Genomic DNA, 17,179 nt, shown 5'->3' with positions numbered 1-17,179 from the left:
TGTATGTTTGCACTAAATATTCCTGTAAACAGACCCACTCACAACACACAACACACAAAACACAAAAACAAACACTATTTGCGGGAGAAAAACAATGCACGCATTAAAGAATCACATTTGGAGTATTTTCGATATGAATGTCGACGAGTGAAGCACCAGGAGAGAGAGATGCAGCACGCACTGAACTTGTCAGCCCGAGAGCAGAAGAACATTTGGCTGACCGAAAACCAAAATGATTTCAGCCAGAACAGGCCGAGGCCAACTGGCAACTGGCAACTGGTAAGACTCTCGAGACTGCGGCTTTCGACCACTTACGCCCGGCCAGATGCCTTTCCATTCCACTTTTTCCACATTGGCAACTTGCTAAAAGGCAACAAACGGTATAGAAAAACAAAAACAACAACAACAGCAACAAATAGCAAAGCTTGATTCAATTGGGGCACCTGGCCAGTAAACTGAGCAGCTGAAATGGAGTTGAAGACGCTGGCAGCTTTGGGGATACTTTGTGTGTCAGATCGGGCTGAGAGAAAGGGAATGCCAATCGCAATAGATCTGCTCCATATACGAGTCCAGTGAAAACTGCTGCGTCCAATTTCTAAATAGAAAATAATATAACAATTCGAATTAATATTAAACATTCGCATCACTTTGAATTAAGCATGTTCTCTCGAAACTTGATTGGCTTGGAAACATCTTTAGTACTGTTAAGTACTCTTTTCGAACACAATAATTAATTGCACATTCAACACAATATTGCCAATAATTTGAACATAATCAAGAAACGTGTAAATAAAGCCAGTAACGGTCCAATTGAGAATTGTTTCCAAACAGTCCAATTGCCAGCTAGCAAAAGTTTGTCAACTAAATTTGACTGTCAAGTTGCAATTTCTTTAAAAATGTCTTCAGTAATATTATTATATTCTAATATAAATCGAATTACTTTAATTAATATTTTCTGAAACAGAGAAATTGTGATGTCAAAACTGATGAGTTCGCTGTTAACTGAAATAAAGTGAATCGTTTGTTTTTGTATAAAAATAGTTTTGTTTATTTGTTTTTTTCTGTTTTCGGTTTCTGTTTCGCGTTTTGGTCTCTGATTGAATTGTTTCAAATTAATTGTTAATTACTATTACCTGCTAATTTGTACATAAAAATGAGTCAGCAAGCAGCATTTATTATTGCATATTTATAGGCGCGCGGGGGCGATTTGGTGCCCCCGCCCATACCACCCACCCTCGTCCCTCATCCCCACACCCCCACCCGGTTAGCTGTTCCCTCGAGAACCCATCAAACACAGATGCCAAACAAAAACAAAAAAAAAACAAAAAAAAACTTGCAACAATCAACGAATGGTGCAACAAAAGGCAATTTACGCTACAAGGTTAATAATATTGGTTAACTTGTTACTTTTATCTCGATAATTATCGATTACCGATTTTGTTGATTGGTTTTTTAGGCAGATTGAATTCGATATTGCTTTGAATATATGTATCTAGAACGATATATACGATTAATTATTGATGATTTGTTTAACTTTTTCCGTTTGCTTTTTTTCTTTTCTTAGTTTTTTTTTTGTTTTGTTTCTTTGAGAGCATGAACAACAAATTCGTCTAAATAATAATATTAATCGTTTGAATAGTTAGTCGCTTAAAGAAGCTATTTTTGTTTTTTGTTTTGTTGTTGTTTTTTTTGTTGCAAATAATTCATTTAGCAAACGATTTTTGATTAAGCAATGTTTTCATTAAACTAATGTTGGCATTACAATTGAAAGCGCCCTCTAGCGACGAATATATGTATATATACAAGCTTTATATATTGGTTTTCTATATATGAGTTCAATATTGATTTTTGTCATCATCGAACGCATATATCCTTTTATATCTTTCTTTCTATTTGTATATATCAAAAAGAAGCTTAGACATCGGTATATATAATGTTGAAGTCAAATTTTGATGATCTCATGCGATTAGAAGTTGCAATTTTTGTTACACATACATACCTAATGATCGTAACCTATATAAATAAAATATATATGTATATATATATATATTATATATAATGCATATGTAAATATATATCATTTGGGATAAGAAATCGATCAAGTTATATATATATATATATATAAATCATTATTATTATTTTTTTTGCGAAAAAATTAGAGCTAATCACTTTGCAACTTATGTAATTTTACAAATTTATAATTAGTATATATATATGCATGTATGTCTATATATATACATACATATATACATCGTTTTCTATTTGTATGTATAAACGATTTTTTCTTCAGACTTAAGAATTGAGTTACTGGTATGGTGTTTAGAATTACATGTTTATGTTTATGTTTTATTATTATTATTATTATTATTGTTGTTGTTGTTGTTGGTTTGAATTTTTTGTTTTGTTATGTTGTGTTGGGCGTGGCATAAGGCTGGCATCTAATCAAAGAACGCAATTGGAGACAGTCGACAAACATATTGCATTTCTAAGCAAATATACCTCTATATGTTTGTATATATATATTTGTTGTTAGTAATTATATATATATATATATGTTCTATGTGTATGTTGTTGTTTATAGCTTTAACAAAATTCAAATCCAAATTCTACAAAAATGTGTGTGCTTCATTTTCTACTCGGATAGTTTTCGATTTCTTTTCTATTATTAAGGCAAATCGCACAAGTCAGGGGTTGCATACATATATATATATATATATATATATATATATACATATATATATATATGTTGCATATACTTGAAGAATCTAGATTCTTAAATCAATTTTTGTAAGTGTGAACAACACGAAGACTAAATACCATTTGTGTATCCACTCACATATATATACATATATATATATATATATATATATATATATACATACGTAAATACAACTAGTTACATATATGTATGTAGACTATATGTATGTATGTGTGCATATTAAATTCAACTTACATACATAAATACATACAGCGCTTGAGTTATTTAAAGCTGATATATTTTTAAGAGTGGAGCTTTGGAGATAACGATACTATTATTTTTTGTTGTTGTTGTTGTTGTTTTGCATTGTAGCATGAAGAGACTAACGGACATAGTATTGGAAGAATAAATATATGATTTGATTTTGGTTTTATACCCTTGCAGATTCACATGCTAAAGCTATCTGTCCGAATCGTGGCATAGATCCGGTTTTCTCATATCTGTGCAACATAAAAACTATGCTTGACGCACTGAAGACTTTCAGTGGATTTTGTTGACGTTACAAATGAAATGAAAACACAATTTCAATTTGACGCACTTAAAGCTGATCCTGAAGCATTTTTAGTCTTTACTCTAAAGCTAATCTTCAATTGTTCGTTTTGTTGTATGAATATCGATCTATTGAAGCATTTACAGTCAAACTGTCCAATTCACGGAACAAAAATCAAATAATATTTGTGAAATTATATTGAATTAAAAAGGATGGAGTTATTTCTTTATCTTTTTTTTTTTAAATAAATATAAGCATTAATTATAATTATAAATCATGTGAATATGTCGCTAAAATCGGAACTCTTCACAACTGTAATATTTGAAGCTCAGCCTCAAAATAATAATAGAAATTCAAGTGGACAAAGAAGGGAAATGAATTCATATTGAGCAGAACATGTTTGTATAGAAATTCAATAAGGGCAGGTTTGACTGTAGTATCAATATCTATGTATGTATGTATGTATGTATGTATGTACCTGCTTTCTGCAAGGGTATCTCAAGGTCAGCACTCTGAATATAATTCTTAGTTGGCTTAATTGTAGAGTGTGTTTTTTCGTGTGTATTTCTAATGCACTCGTTTTGCTCACAACTGCTCTCTCTCTCTCTCTCTCTCGCTCTCTCTCGCTCTCTGTCTCTGTCGCTCTCCCTTTTTCAATGTACGCATGCTTGAGGTATCAATGTACTTATTATAAAAAAAAAAACAAAAGAAAACTGTTGCCATCCCACTCGTATTGGTTGTCTCGCTATTGCTGTCTCTCTCAGAGGCGGTATTCATAGTGAGCGGAACGTGAACGTCTCGCACCGGAATACCAACGATACGGCACACGCTGCTGATGCAGCGCAACACCCAATGCCAGATTGGAGTGGGTGGCGCCACCGATATCCGCGCCCGGACTACGCGCCAACTGTAGCGTCAGCGCCAGCCGTGCCTGCTAGGAGGATGACGATGCCGATGGCGATGGTGTGCTAGCGCTGGATGTGTGGCAATGTCGTCGTTGATGCTGCTGCTGTTGCTGCTGCTGCTGCTGTTGCTGCTGCTGCTGTTGCTGTTGCTGTGTTGCCACCTGCACCTGTCCCGTTGTTGGCGATGGCAGGCGTCTGCCCAGAATGCCTCCAATGCCGGGCAACGTTGTGTTGGCATCCAAATATGCCTCGGGACTGAATCGGACGCGACTATGCTGCGATCCAATCGAACCCTCCTTGGCACTCAAATAGGAGCTATCATCGCTGGTCAGCGAATCTGGCGGCGTTGCATTTGTCGGTGTGCCCTGCTGCGATGATATGCTGCCGTTGTGTGTGCCACTATTATACTTCTTCTTCTTCAGCGAACTGCGCAACTTGCTGCCGCTGACCATGGGTAGCTGCTGCTGCTGTTGCTGCTGCTGCTGCTGCTGTTGGGGCAGTTGATAGTTAAGAGCATGCTGCTCAAAGGGCAAAGTGGCGGGTCGTGTGAGTGTGACGGCGGCGGCGGTGGCAGCGGCATATTTGGTATTGGTCAGCGGACTGTGCAGCATACGATTGATCAGCTTTGGCGAGCCGGCGTAAAGCTCCTGTTTGCTTGGCGGCGGCGGCGGCTGCGGTGCCATTTGCAATTGCAATTGCATTTGTGCCGCTGCTGGCGACGATGGCTCGCATTCATAGTCGACAACATTGAGATTAACATTCAGATTGAGATTGTTGTAATCGTAGAGCAGCTCCTCGTGCTCCTCCAGCAACACGTTCGAATTGTTCGACACGGTGGATGGTGTGCGTCGATGGCCGCCAGCACTGACCCCCATTTGTGGTACACGCGGCGGCGGTGTTCGCGTCTGCAGCGATTGTTGCATTGCCGCCGGTGGCACTGCCACCACGGCCATTGCCACCGGCACCTCATACGGATAGTCCGGATACTGATAGTAGTCGGGCAGGCGATGATTGTAGTCGTACGAATAATCCGGATACGATTTGCAATCGCGCTCATAGCCAAAATTCAATTCCGGCCGATATGGAAAGTAATTGGAGCCTGCAACGATATACAGATATAATTATCAGTTTCAAATTTCCAACCAGAGATATCAGATCTTGCTCTAGTTCGACAATCACTCTCCACAACTATATAGATCTAGATCAATACAAATAGGACTGGAAATGAATCATTTTTATAGGCATTGGCAATTCACAGTTAATTCATTTAACTTAATCTCGCTTGATAAATGATTTGGGTTTACTTCTTGATCAGAAGTTAAAGCTTGATAGGCATATTAAATTCACTGTCAACAAAGCCTTTCAAGTTCTTGGCTTTGTTTAAGCGTTGGTCAAAGGAATTTGATCACCCTTCGTCCAGTTATGGGATATGGATCTTGGCTGGATATTGTATGAATCTCCGCCAGTAATTTGGAATCTGTGCAGAAGACTTTCTTCTCTTTTGCTTCTTATTCAGTCTCCCTCCTTAATTAATCAGCGCGTTATGCCAAGTGTTATTTCTGTATTTAAATTATTACATTCTGAAATCGATTCAAATTAATTGTTCTGTTCCCTCCAGATCGTCGCATTATTTCTGCCCACTTTCTCTTAATCGTTGTGCTACTAATTATTGCTTGCATAAACCGTGTCGAGTACTCTGAAATGATTACAACAGAATCTATATATTCAGTTGTCTCCATTTCTATGATTAAGAACTCAATTTTAAACATGAGTCGGCTTAACTAATTCATACAAATTTTTTAGGTTTGATTGGGTTTTTTTTCCGGGGTTTTCCCCAAATTATGCAACGAATTTTGAACCAATTTTACATTTAATTACTCCCAGAAATCTTTTAAATATTTCCTATTTTCTAATTTATATAAATAATTTTACATTTCAATTTGCAATTTAATTTAATTCAAATTTGTTTACTTTTCGTATGCTTTGTGTCGACTGCCTTTAGTTGACATTAAGTAAATAAATCAAGAATATATATACTGTGTCGGGTCACAGATACTTTCTACCTTCTGCCTCTTACGCACTTTTGCCCAATCTCATCAAACTCCGTTTTCTAATTTTTGATAGGTTTAGTTCTAGGTTTCATACAACAAAGGGGAAGCTTAACCAAATCTCACCAAAGTAGCCATTGCGATAGGCGCCGCCGCCATCGTTGGAATAGCTGGGACCATTGCGCAGATAGTCGGCGGGTGCATAGAGTGGCGGTGGTCCGATGCCGCCACCCACACGGAACTCCTCAAAGCCATCGTTGGCATTGGTGCAGCTGCTGCTGCTCAATTTGCGACGCGATGATGGCGTCGCCGGCTGAGAAGAGCCGGCATACAGCACCGAATGTGGCACGGAATGTGGCTGTGTTGATGTTTGCTTCAATTGCTGCTGCTGCTGCTGCTGCGACTGCTGCTGCGACTGCTGCTGCTGCTGCTGTTGATGATGCATCTGATGTTGTGGCGTGCGCTGCACGGGTGTGTAGTAGGTTTGACTGCCGCCCACGCGTCTCTGTGCCACAGACTGCGGCTTGGACGTGCCCATCGTTATGTCCAGCGGTGAAAAGCTGCAGCACAAAATGAAAGAGAATATTCAGAATCAACTTTATCGCAAACAGACAGAATTTTCAAGTAGTTTTCATTAAATTATTAAATAAATAAATAATTAAATCTAATAAATCGGAAAGGGCTTAATTACTTGGAAATTATCAATTGTCATTTCCAATAAATGCATTTTGATGCAATTCGCATTTAAAATTCATCTTTTGAGTTCAAATTTTACAACTAGTTTTGAAATGGCTGCAAAATGTATTTTAATTTGATACCGATTTTTGTGATACAATAAAGCTATATATATATATATATATATATATATAATATACATACATATATTATTTATATAGATATAAGTATTTCACTTACCATGCATTGGCCGCATTATGCGTCCGTGTCGCCTCCAGTTGCTGTCCAGTGTGATCCTGTTGATCCTGCTGCTGTTGCTGCTCCTCAATGATTGCCTTCGGCGCCGCCTTCAAGGCGGGCAGCTCACTGAGCAGCGTGGGATGCACTGGCGACACATTCGACATGCGTACATCGTAGCCAGCCGCAACGCCCGCCAGCAGCGACGCCATGTTGTAGAGCAGCAACTCGATCACGGATAGCTTCGGCTTGCGGGCTGCATCGCCGGCGTAGAGTGTCGGCAGTGGCACGTTGCTGGTGAAGCGACTGAGCAGATATGGCGATGGCGACATTATGGGCATATTGGCTGGTCCTGGCCGCCACTCATCCTTGCTGCTGTTGCCCTGATAGCCTGTGCGGCGGGTGGCGTTCCAGTTTCCGGTGTTGCAAGCGTGAACAGTTGACAAAACAGGTTTTGAGAAACGTTTCGCTAAGTGGACAATGGGTGGGGGGTGTGGAGGGAAGGGGCAGCAGGGGTGGGGTTGGACAGAGAACACCGCAAGCAAAGATCCACCAACACCGCGTTTAGGGTTTCGAATAGAGCCATAAATATGCCAGGCTTCAGCACTTACAGCAAAAATTAAAATTTGTAAATTTTTTTTTTTATATATATTTTTTTTAGTTGTTTTATTGTCGCTTTCGATTTCGGTTTCTGTGTATTATTGTAGCTGTTTTTGTAGTGGTTTCCCCCTTTCTTTAAGATTATAATTTTCAGATCATTTTCCCTTTTGTTTGATATTTGTTTTGTTGTCCAATGAAGAGGGAGAAGTAATGTCAAAGAGTACATCCAAATACGAATCAAACAAAAGAGAAAAACACAAATATAAAAATGCTCTAGCCAAGGCAGCTCGACTAGCAGATACCCCGTAGCCATATATACATACACACAAGCAGTTTCCCTACAAATTACATCTCTCTTTCGTCGATTTTTAGTGTCGATTTGTAATCTGGCTGGATGTGTACACAATAAGTACGATGAATGATCTATGTTTAGATCATTGAATCTTCGAGATCAGACAAACAGACAGACAGACAGACGGATAGCTTCTTTTGTTTTCTTTCTTCAAATGTATACAGGGTATATGTGTATGTTAAACAAACTAAATTTACAGGAGAAAAAAAAAACTTGCATACAATAAAACATACGATTTTTTTTGTTTGTTTTGTTTTTCATTTTTCATCACAGTTTTTTTTTTTTTTCTTTTTTTTTTTTAATTTAAATTAAAAAATACTACAAATAAATAAAAGCCAATTTGCAATTTAATGTAAATAAAACTGTGCACAGAATACCAAACAATTAAAAAAAAAAAAAAAACGTATCGAAGAAGCAGAAACACACAGAAATTCTGACAAACTTCTTTCTCTCAGCTCAATACGTAATTGTAAAATATAAAAAATGCCATTTGACTAAAGCTAAGTTCAACTAAGATGCATTTTCTCGTGTGTCTATATAAATATGTTGTATATATATATGTATATATTTATATAATATGCATGCATGTAAAATTAGATATGTTTAGTTAGAAAAAAAATCGTTCACTTAAATGACAACAAATTGTTTTTTTTTCTTCTTTTCTTTTCTGTTTTTATAAATACATCGGTTTTCATAGTGTTTTAGAAAGGATTTCCAATCAATTTGCAGAGGACTCGCCAAGCAATACCCTCAAATACATATATATATATATATATATATATATGTATATATATTTTTTTTACAGCCACTACTTATGTAGTTCTTGTCAAGTATAGTTTCTTTCACTGGTCGCCTTCTTACAGAGAAATCTGAGCGTCTCTTTAACGCTACTTGGGCTATTGTACCTGAGGTAAAGCTTTCAACGTCATATATAAATATATATATTCCATATCTTTCATGTTTGATTATCAATTCTTCTTCTTTTTCGTTCACATTGCACACTTCGTTTAGGTTAGGTTTAGGGTTTGAGTCGTATCGACTTTATTATTAACGCCCTTAGCACTCCAGTTTAATATGTTTGCCGTGTTCCGGTTCTGGTTTAGATGGAGGAACGCTTCGCTTTCAATCTAAAGATAATATCTTACAATCAATCTTTGTAGGCCACTTTCTCGAACCAATATTGCAATATATACTTGGTCAGATATCAAATACCTTGGCTTAACTGATTTGCGTCCTTGCATCATATTTCACAACTTTCAAAAACATTTCTCATCAACGTTTAAGCTAATCTCGCTCTCAAATCCGAGTCCAACATTTTTTCTCATTCTCATTCTCTTTTTTGTAGATTCTCCAAGGATTGACATTCTCATGCCTCATACATTGCACATTGTGTGAGCTTTCACATGCACACACACAGAAGCTTTCAACTATTACTGAGAGCTTTTCACATAGGCCATAATAGTTGTCTGTGTGGGTTCTTCTTGAAGCTTTCGCTCAGTTTTCTTCTCAATGCGCATAAACGGAAATTTGGCTTGTTCTGCTTCTTTTTTGTTTTTGTTTTTCTTATCTTTTTTTCGTTATACTATTAATGTATGCAAGTGGTAAGTATCTGGATAGCTAAATATCTGTCTGTGTGTGTGTGTAACTGTGTGTAAGTGTGTGTAAGTGTGTGTGTGTGTGTTGTGACTTAGTCTATGGTTTTAATATAAAACAATGGGTATATGATATGATATACAAGTATATATGTACTACATAGTTTAGTGAGATGTATTTGATTGATTAATGCTGAGAGATGGATGCACGGCATTTGAATCACAACAACCAGCACAACAAGTCCAAGTCGATGACGAACTGTCCGTTAAAGCCACACACACACACACACACATCAGATAGGCACACACACATCAGACACACACACACATCAGACACACACACACACATCAGCATAGATCTAGAAAGTTGGCATCCTGCTTCAAAAGCGCTCCAATTGCTCACAGGACTGCGTTTGAGGCTTTTTACATTTGCGCTTTGATTTGGCCGTTGCAAGGGGCAACTGTAATTCCGTTTCATATGGATCGATTGCACCGAATTCCGCATTGGCCATTTGCTGGGCATCCGAGGCGAGTTTTGTGTACTTCTTCTTCGAGTTGCGTGTAAACAGATTCATGAGCCACTTGGTGCCACCAGTCGAGTGTTGTTGTTGTTGTTGCTGCTGTTGCTGCTGCTGTTGCTGCTCTTGTTGCTCTTGTGGTGGTGGTGGCGCCTCCACCGATTTCGATTTAATCATGTAACGCAAGTGTTTTCTGTTCTTTTTGGTATGCTTGGAGTGTTGTCGCTGCTGTTTGGCCTGCAGATCCTTGTTCATTTTGATGACATCCGGATGCGGTTGGACATCGAGCATGCGACGTGTGTGCAATATGCAGTTCTCATGTATGTTATCGTTATCGTTGTCGTTGTTCTCGTTATCGTTATCGATGCGTAGCCACTCACCATCGTTGTCGTCGTTCTCATAATCATCTCCAGCATCATCAGCATCAGCCTCACCATCGCCATCGCTGGAACTGTAGTTGGTGCCAAAACTAATCGATGCAATCGACACTTGATGCGGACCTAATGCCTCATTGCCAGCTGTTACATAGGCTGGTGCTGCTACTGCTGCAGCTGTTGGCGAGCTCATTTGAAATGTTACGGAACTTTTACGCGACGTGGAGCAATTGGGACGCGTCGTCTGTGTGACCGACGCTGAGGTGTCTATCGTGGATGACGAATGCTCCGAGGAGCAATGCGAATTCAGCTGACGCTCCTCCTCATCCTCATCGTCATCCAACTGTTCGTCGTCGTCGTCGCCGTCATCGTTGCCATTGGGCTCAGCGGCATTTGGCTGCTGTCGAAAGAAGCAATGACGCGGAAATTGCGAACCGGATGCATTGCCCTGAAATCGTCCCTCCAGATTATAATCCGTACGCGTTTCGGTTAAACGTGTCGCCGAATTGTACATGGTTAGATCACCGCTGGATTTGGAATTGACACGCTCGCTGCTGGCCATCATCTTTTTGGCCACATCGCGATAGAATGCCCGATCATACGTATTATTATCGCCTCGCTCCGGCGGCACCTCTGACGATACCAGCATCGTTTTTGTCGCCGACGTTGGCGGCGTCATCAACATCACTGTCGTCGCTGGCGTTGTAGCCATCGGCTGCACAAATTGGCTATCCAGCGAGAGTTTCTTTCGGCCAACGGCTGGACTGTTGCCAAGACTGCCGCCATAGCGTCCGGCACCGCCGCCGCACACGATGGGTGCTATTGCCACCGCCGAGGTGCTCGATTTGAGGAAATGAAAGCAACCGGTTGTTGGCGTTAACGCCTCCGTCTCGGAGCCATCATCTGATATTAGATGCATCATATTGTGTGGCTGATCCAGACCATTATCCTGGCTACGGGCGCGACCATAAATGCTCCGATTGCCAATGTTCATATTGCTATTGCTATTGATGTTGTTGCTGTTGTTTTTGTTGTTGTTGTGATTGCCGTTCAGTCGTGGCGATGAGATTGTATTAGTTTTATGATTACTATTGTTATTGCTATGTATGTGATTTTGGTTGTTGTTGTTGTGGTTGTTGTTGTTGCTGCTATTGTTGTTGTTGTTGTGGTTGTTGTTTTGGTTGTGGTTGTTGTTGGTATGCATTATTAAATATGGCATACCTGTGGCGACACCACCAGCGCCCGCCGCACACCCGCCGCCCAAAAACAGTGGCGTTGTGGGCGCCGAGCCGCCCACATTGCAACTGCCTATCAATAGCTGTGATGCGATTGATGTGCCAATGTTGTCGCTTGCTGCCGCACACGTTGCATTATTATTGTTGGTGCCACCCCCTGATACTGCTGCCACCAATGCTGCAGCTGCTGCAGCAACCAACTGCTTCTTGTCCAGATTGGGTGCACTCTTGCTAAACGACGAGTGCGTGGAGCTTTGGGCCGGCCACTCAGTCTGGCCGCCACCATCCAGTTGTTGGAGCGGCAACAGTGAACGCTCCCGCTGATGCATCGTTGATGGTCCCCAGGTTTTGTTCTTGTGGCCATCGGTGACTGTTATTCGGGCGATCACCAAAATTGCCAAATCCACAAAAAATCCATCAAAACCAAAATATCCATAAAAAGCAAAAGAAAAAGAAAAACAAGGGCAAAACAAAAGACAAAAAAAGAAAGAAATAAAAGAAAAATAGAAATAGAAATCAATAAATAAATAAATAATTCAAATCAAATCAAGAGTATTCTATGCAATAAATAATAAGCTACTAATCTCAATTCAATGCAGAATCGGAATTGGAATCGGAAACCGAGGCAAATCTACAAATTTACTTTACTATGGCGTTCCATTTCCGTCCGTTTCAGGTGCATATATCAGTTATATATCCTATTCCAGTCGTTTCACTGACAATATCTGTGTTCCGTTCCCCGTTCAGTTCTATTCCTATCGTTTCCGTTCGTTTTAAGTTAAATTTATGGTCGTTTCAAATAGTTATGTATTTAAAAAAAAAATAAAAAGTTATGTTGCACATTCGATCGAACGATTATTAACAAGTTCTTTGTTCTAATTTCGTTCGTTTTAAGTAAATCAATTAATGTTATTCCCCGACATAAAGTATATATTTGTTTAAGTAATCAGTTTGAAGTTGAATATCAAATATTTTCACTCGACAAACTCAAAGTTCACAGATATGTTCCATTTCCGTTTGTTTCGACATGCAAAAGTATTTTTAAGTTTCTTCAACTGGGTATTCAATCATGATTCATGTCAGATTATAATTTCTTTTCTGATCTTTGAAACATGCTGGAAGTGGAACAGTCTTCAGACATCAGCCCTGATGCGAAATGGTGTACATTGTACGGATACATAAACACATATATATATATATATATATGTGTGTGTGTGTGCTGGGTTTTATTTGGAAGGGATATTTTACTCACGTGTCACAATACGCAATCGGGAGAGGGAGGGTGAGCCGGGTGGGTCCACTTTGTCGCATACGGCCGTAATCGTGTGCCGGAACTCGGTTGGCAGTGATATCTGCAGCGCTTTCTGTTTCGCAATGTAAACACAATACTCCATTAGAATAGTTATTGAAATGGCCAACCAAAAAAAAAAAACGGGTAAAATGGTTTTATGTAACAGGAGAAAGGACGCATCTCTAATCCCATTAGTTATAAGGATCACAGTCGAGACAAAATTTGAGAATTTAGAATATAAGCTATAGGTTCTCGTATATCACGCTCGATCGATAACCGATACATATCGATATCCGATTGCAATAAAAGCTACAATTTTAAAGGCAGAAGCCTCTAATTAATTTAGAATATACACTGATCTATCTTAGATCAACTACCCAAAATTACATAATCATTGTGCGTCATCTATGTATATATATATATATATATATATATATATATATGATATATGTATGCAACCGATAGTCGCTAGCCAGCTAGCTATATCGTAGTCGTATCTTACTTTTTCTTTTGTTGTTTGTTTTTGTTTTATTTACCTTTTTGTTCTTTTTGGGCTTGCGTTTTGATGGCACCGGAACGGGAACGGGCACCGGGACGGGCTGCATCATTAGCTCGCGTCCGATTATGTCGATCTCGCGCTGCCGCAGGTGCACCTCGAGCTCGTGCAGTTCGGTTTGCATGCGTACCAGTTGCTCCTCCTTGGTGCGCAGTTCCTATGGATTGTGGCACACGATAGAGAACGGAAACGGAAGTGTTGGCGAAAATGGGATTTTTTAGTGCAACGAACAAAAACGATAAAAGAAAAAAAAAACAGACTACTGTCTAAGGTGAATATACACATGCAATTGTGCTCAACTAGCAGTGAGTGAGAGAGAGAGATAGACAGCGGGGAGTTGTTGCCGGTGGTGGTGGTGGGGGAAAGGCGTTCAACAGAAAACTCATAAGAAAAAAGGAAAAAAAAAAACAACACAAAACTCGAAACCAATCGCAATGACCAAAAACAGTAACGAAACGAAAAATCGAGCAGTAAGAAAATGTTTTTTTTTTTTTTTTTTGTATTTCCTTCCCTTTTTTGGAACACGGCGCGCTTACCTCTTCGATGGTTTGGAAACGCTTAACATGATTTTTTTTTGGTTTTTGTTTTTGTTTTGAAAATTTGTGGAGTTGGGTAACAAATATTTGAGGGGAAAATTTGGTAGAAAAAAAGCGAATAAATGAAATAATTAGAAAATTTGTTGTTTGTGTATATGATGGCTAGATAGATATACATATAATACATATATAGAGATACATAATGCTCAACTGACGGGGGGAGAGACGCGCGTGCGCGCGATAGATAGATAGAGAGAGAGAGAGAGAGAAAGATTGCGAGAATCGTCTCGAGATCGTTGCAAAATGCAAGGGGAAAACATTTTTTAAATATACTACGATGGATGATGATGAACTGGAATGGGCAGTAGATACCTTCTCTTTTTCGCGCAAATCGTGCAGCACCTCGGCAATCTCTTTTTTCCACTGTTCCTGCAGATTATGAAACGATTCCTGTGGCGTCAACGTAAACTTCGAGCAAGCGCTACTCTCCAGCTGTTCAATAATCTTCTTAAAGTCCGGTCGTAAATGCGGATCACTTTCCCAGCAGCCTGCAACACAAAACCAAGTTGAATATTGTGCGTTAATCTCAAGATGAATCCCATCCATAGTTTAGCAAGGCCAAAATGTGATGGATGTGTTTGCAACTTGTTGCTCTTTCTACTCATTTGCACTCACTTTTCATGAGGGCTGCCCAAGTTTCGGGGCAGGTTTTTGGTATCGGCAACGTCAGCGTATTGATAGCTACGCCATAAGCAACAGACAGCGGATCGAATCCCTTATACGGTGTCTCGCCAGTGATTAGCTCCCAGAGCAGCACACCATAACTCCACACATCGGAGGATCTGCACATACATTAATTAGATATATATATATATATAAATATGTGTGCGGATAAATGGGGCTGGGAAAAGAACTCACTTGGAGTACATGCTCCGGCTGATGACCTCGGGCGGCATCCAGGCATAGGTGCCAGCGGCGCTCATGCATTGCGTTGTATACATTTCACGTGCCAGTCCAAAATCGGTGATTTTCAGCGTTTTACGATGCAACTGGCTGCCCTCGATGGCCTCATAGATGAGCACATTGGATGACTTCAAGTCACGATGTATTATCGACATGGGCGCCTCGCTATGCAAATAGTTCATGCCACGTGCAATTTGTATGGCCCAATCGACGAGCACATCGGGCGGTATTTTGCCAGCGAGTATGCGATTTAAGCTGCCACCACGTGCATATTCCATGACCAGGCACAGTTTCGTTTTCAGGCAAACGCCACGCAATGCGGCCACATTTCGGTGTTTCAATGGCCAAAAGAGTTTGGCCTCCTGGAGGACATTGTCGCGCATCCGTTGCATGTCATCGTCGCCCGTTTGATGGGCAATTTTAATGGCAACCTCCTCGTTGTCATAATAGCCGCGATGCACTTTGCAAAAGCCACCCGATCCAATTACCTCCTTAATATCCAGTTCCGTATAATCAATCTCATGTGGCAGCTCCAATGGATCCGCATCCGTAACAAAGTTACGCGGAAAAACACCCACCTACAAAAAAAAAAAAAAAAAAAAAAAAAATTGAAAGAGAAATAGAAATGGAAATCAAATGTTAACTGAATGACTAATGTTTTGTGTGTGTTTACCAATCGGATCACACTGATAACCCCTAATGAACAAACCTTATCACCGATCTTGCCCGTCCACCAGCCGACATCGCCAGAGACTTCGCTGTCCGTGGACAGCACGACGACAATTTGTCCGCGTCGAAGCGTCAGCTCATCTTCGCCCTGTGCATCATAGTCATACAATGCCGTCCACAGGCTAGCATCGGCGGCCAGTGTGGCATTCTCAACTCCACCGCCACCATTCGTTGCCTCATTTGTGCCGGTGTTGCTGTTCCGACTGCTGCTGTTGCTGTTGGTGTTCGCGTTGGTGTTGCTATCAACGTGCTGCTCCTCGCTAATTGGGAGCATGGCCAGTGAGTGGTGCTCCTCTACTCACTCGACTCCTTTGTTGCTGCTGATGCTGCTGCTAAACGATTTGCCGTCGCCTGATCTCGGCCAGCATTAAAAGCTTAAGCATGGGACGAGCCCCTGTGTTTAGCTGCAAATACCTAATCAAAATTCAAAACAAATAATGAAAAAGTGTTAATATTTATAATCATAATAATAATAAGAGAGCAGCTTTAAGAAACCACCCTCCCCACCACACCCTCTCCTTATTATTATTATCGCTTACCCAAGTTTCGAATTCACTCCTTCAGCTGCTGCTTCTGCTGCTCCTCTGCTCCAGTCCCGCCCGCCCCTCTTAGACGAATAGAAAACAATAATCAGAGACAAGACACACACACACACTTGCACTACTAAACTAAAAAAAAAAAAATGAAAATAATAATACGAAGAAGAAGCAGAAGTGGCAATGGCGCACAGATTGTTCCGTTTTTCGTGAGCTGAAATCAGCTCTGTGTTGTTTGTATATTGTTTGCGCAACTTCGTTTTAGCTCTGGACGCATTTCTTTTAAATCTATTTCGTGTTTTCTTTTTGTTTTCGTTTTCCCTTTTTTTTTTGCGTTGCTCTTTGCTTGTGTGTGTGTGAGTGTATGGAGATAGTCTCTTTGGGTCTTCTGTTCTTTGCTGCTGCTGCTCCCGTTTTATATTTGTTGCTTTTCTCTTTATTTAGTTTTGCTGAAGTTCTCAATTGCAATTGCTTAGCTTCTTGCGCTAGCAATGTATTGATTTCGGGTTTCGAATATGTTTCGAAAACATAAAAAATAACTTATGTTGAGAAAAACTTGCTGATAGAAATATATCGACGGGCGATAGACGGCCGACACACGACTGAAAAAATAGTGGTCGGCTTACAATGTCAAGTGTGTAAAGTTACTGAAAAAATACTGCATGCGATTGCCACTTAACAGGCCTGTTGGCTCATTTTTGCGTTATAATTGCTCACTGTTATCATACAAATAGATTAAAGCTGAATTATCGCATATTCGTGCAATGATATCATCTGATTTATA

At 39.9% G+C, this 17,179-nt stretch overlaps 1 protein-coding gene across 1 annotated transcript; it reads right to left on the bottom strand.

The window, feature by feature from the left end:
* Positions 1-3,516: 3,516 nt before the first annotated feature.
* Positions 3,517-16,946, bottom strand: LOC6565991 (mitogen-activated protein kinase kinase kinase). Its single transcript, XM_001992594.3, has 12 exons — positions 16,399-16,946; positions 15,840-16,273; positions 15,086-15,708; positions 14,843-15,009; positions 14,540-14,715; positions 13,612-13,788; positions 13,037-13,148; positions 10,335-12,154; positions 8,063-8,103; positions 7,117-7,788; positions 6,328-6,761; positions 3,517-5,252 (listed from the first exon to the last, which is right to left on the bottom strand). Exons 2-12 carry the CDS (start codon positions 16,131-16,133, stop codon positions 4,183-4,185), a joined length of 5,586 nt encoding a protein of 1,861 aa, XP_001992630.2. The 5' UTR covers positions 16,134-16,273; positions 16,399-16,946; the 3' UTR covers positions 3,517-4,182.
* Between the last annotated feature and the right edge of the window lie 233 nt (positions 16,947-17,179).

This window comes from Drosophila grimshawi, unplaced genomic scaffold (assembly GCF_018153295.1).
Source record: "Drosophila grimshawi isolate 15287-2541.00 unplaced genomic scaffold, ASM1815329v1 contig_848, whole genome shotgun sequence".
Taxonomy (NCBI): Eukaryota; Metazoa; Arthropoda; class Insecta; order Diptera; family Drosophilidae; genus Drosophila; species Drosophila grimshawi.
The sequence above is the reverse complement of the archived record's forward strand: the minus strand, read 5'-3'. Positions and strand labels throughout refer to the sequence as shown.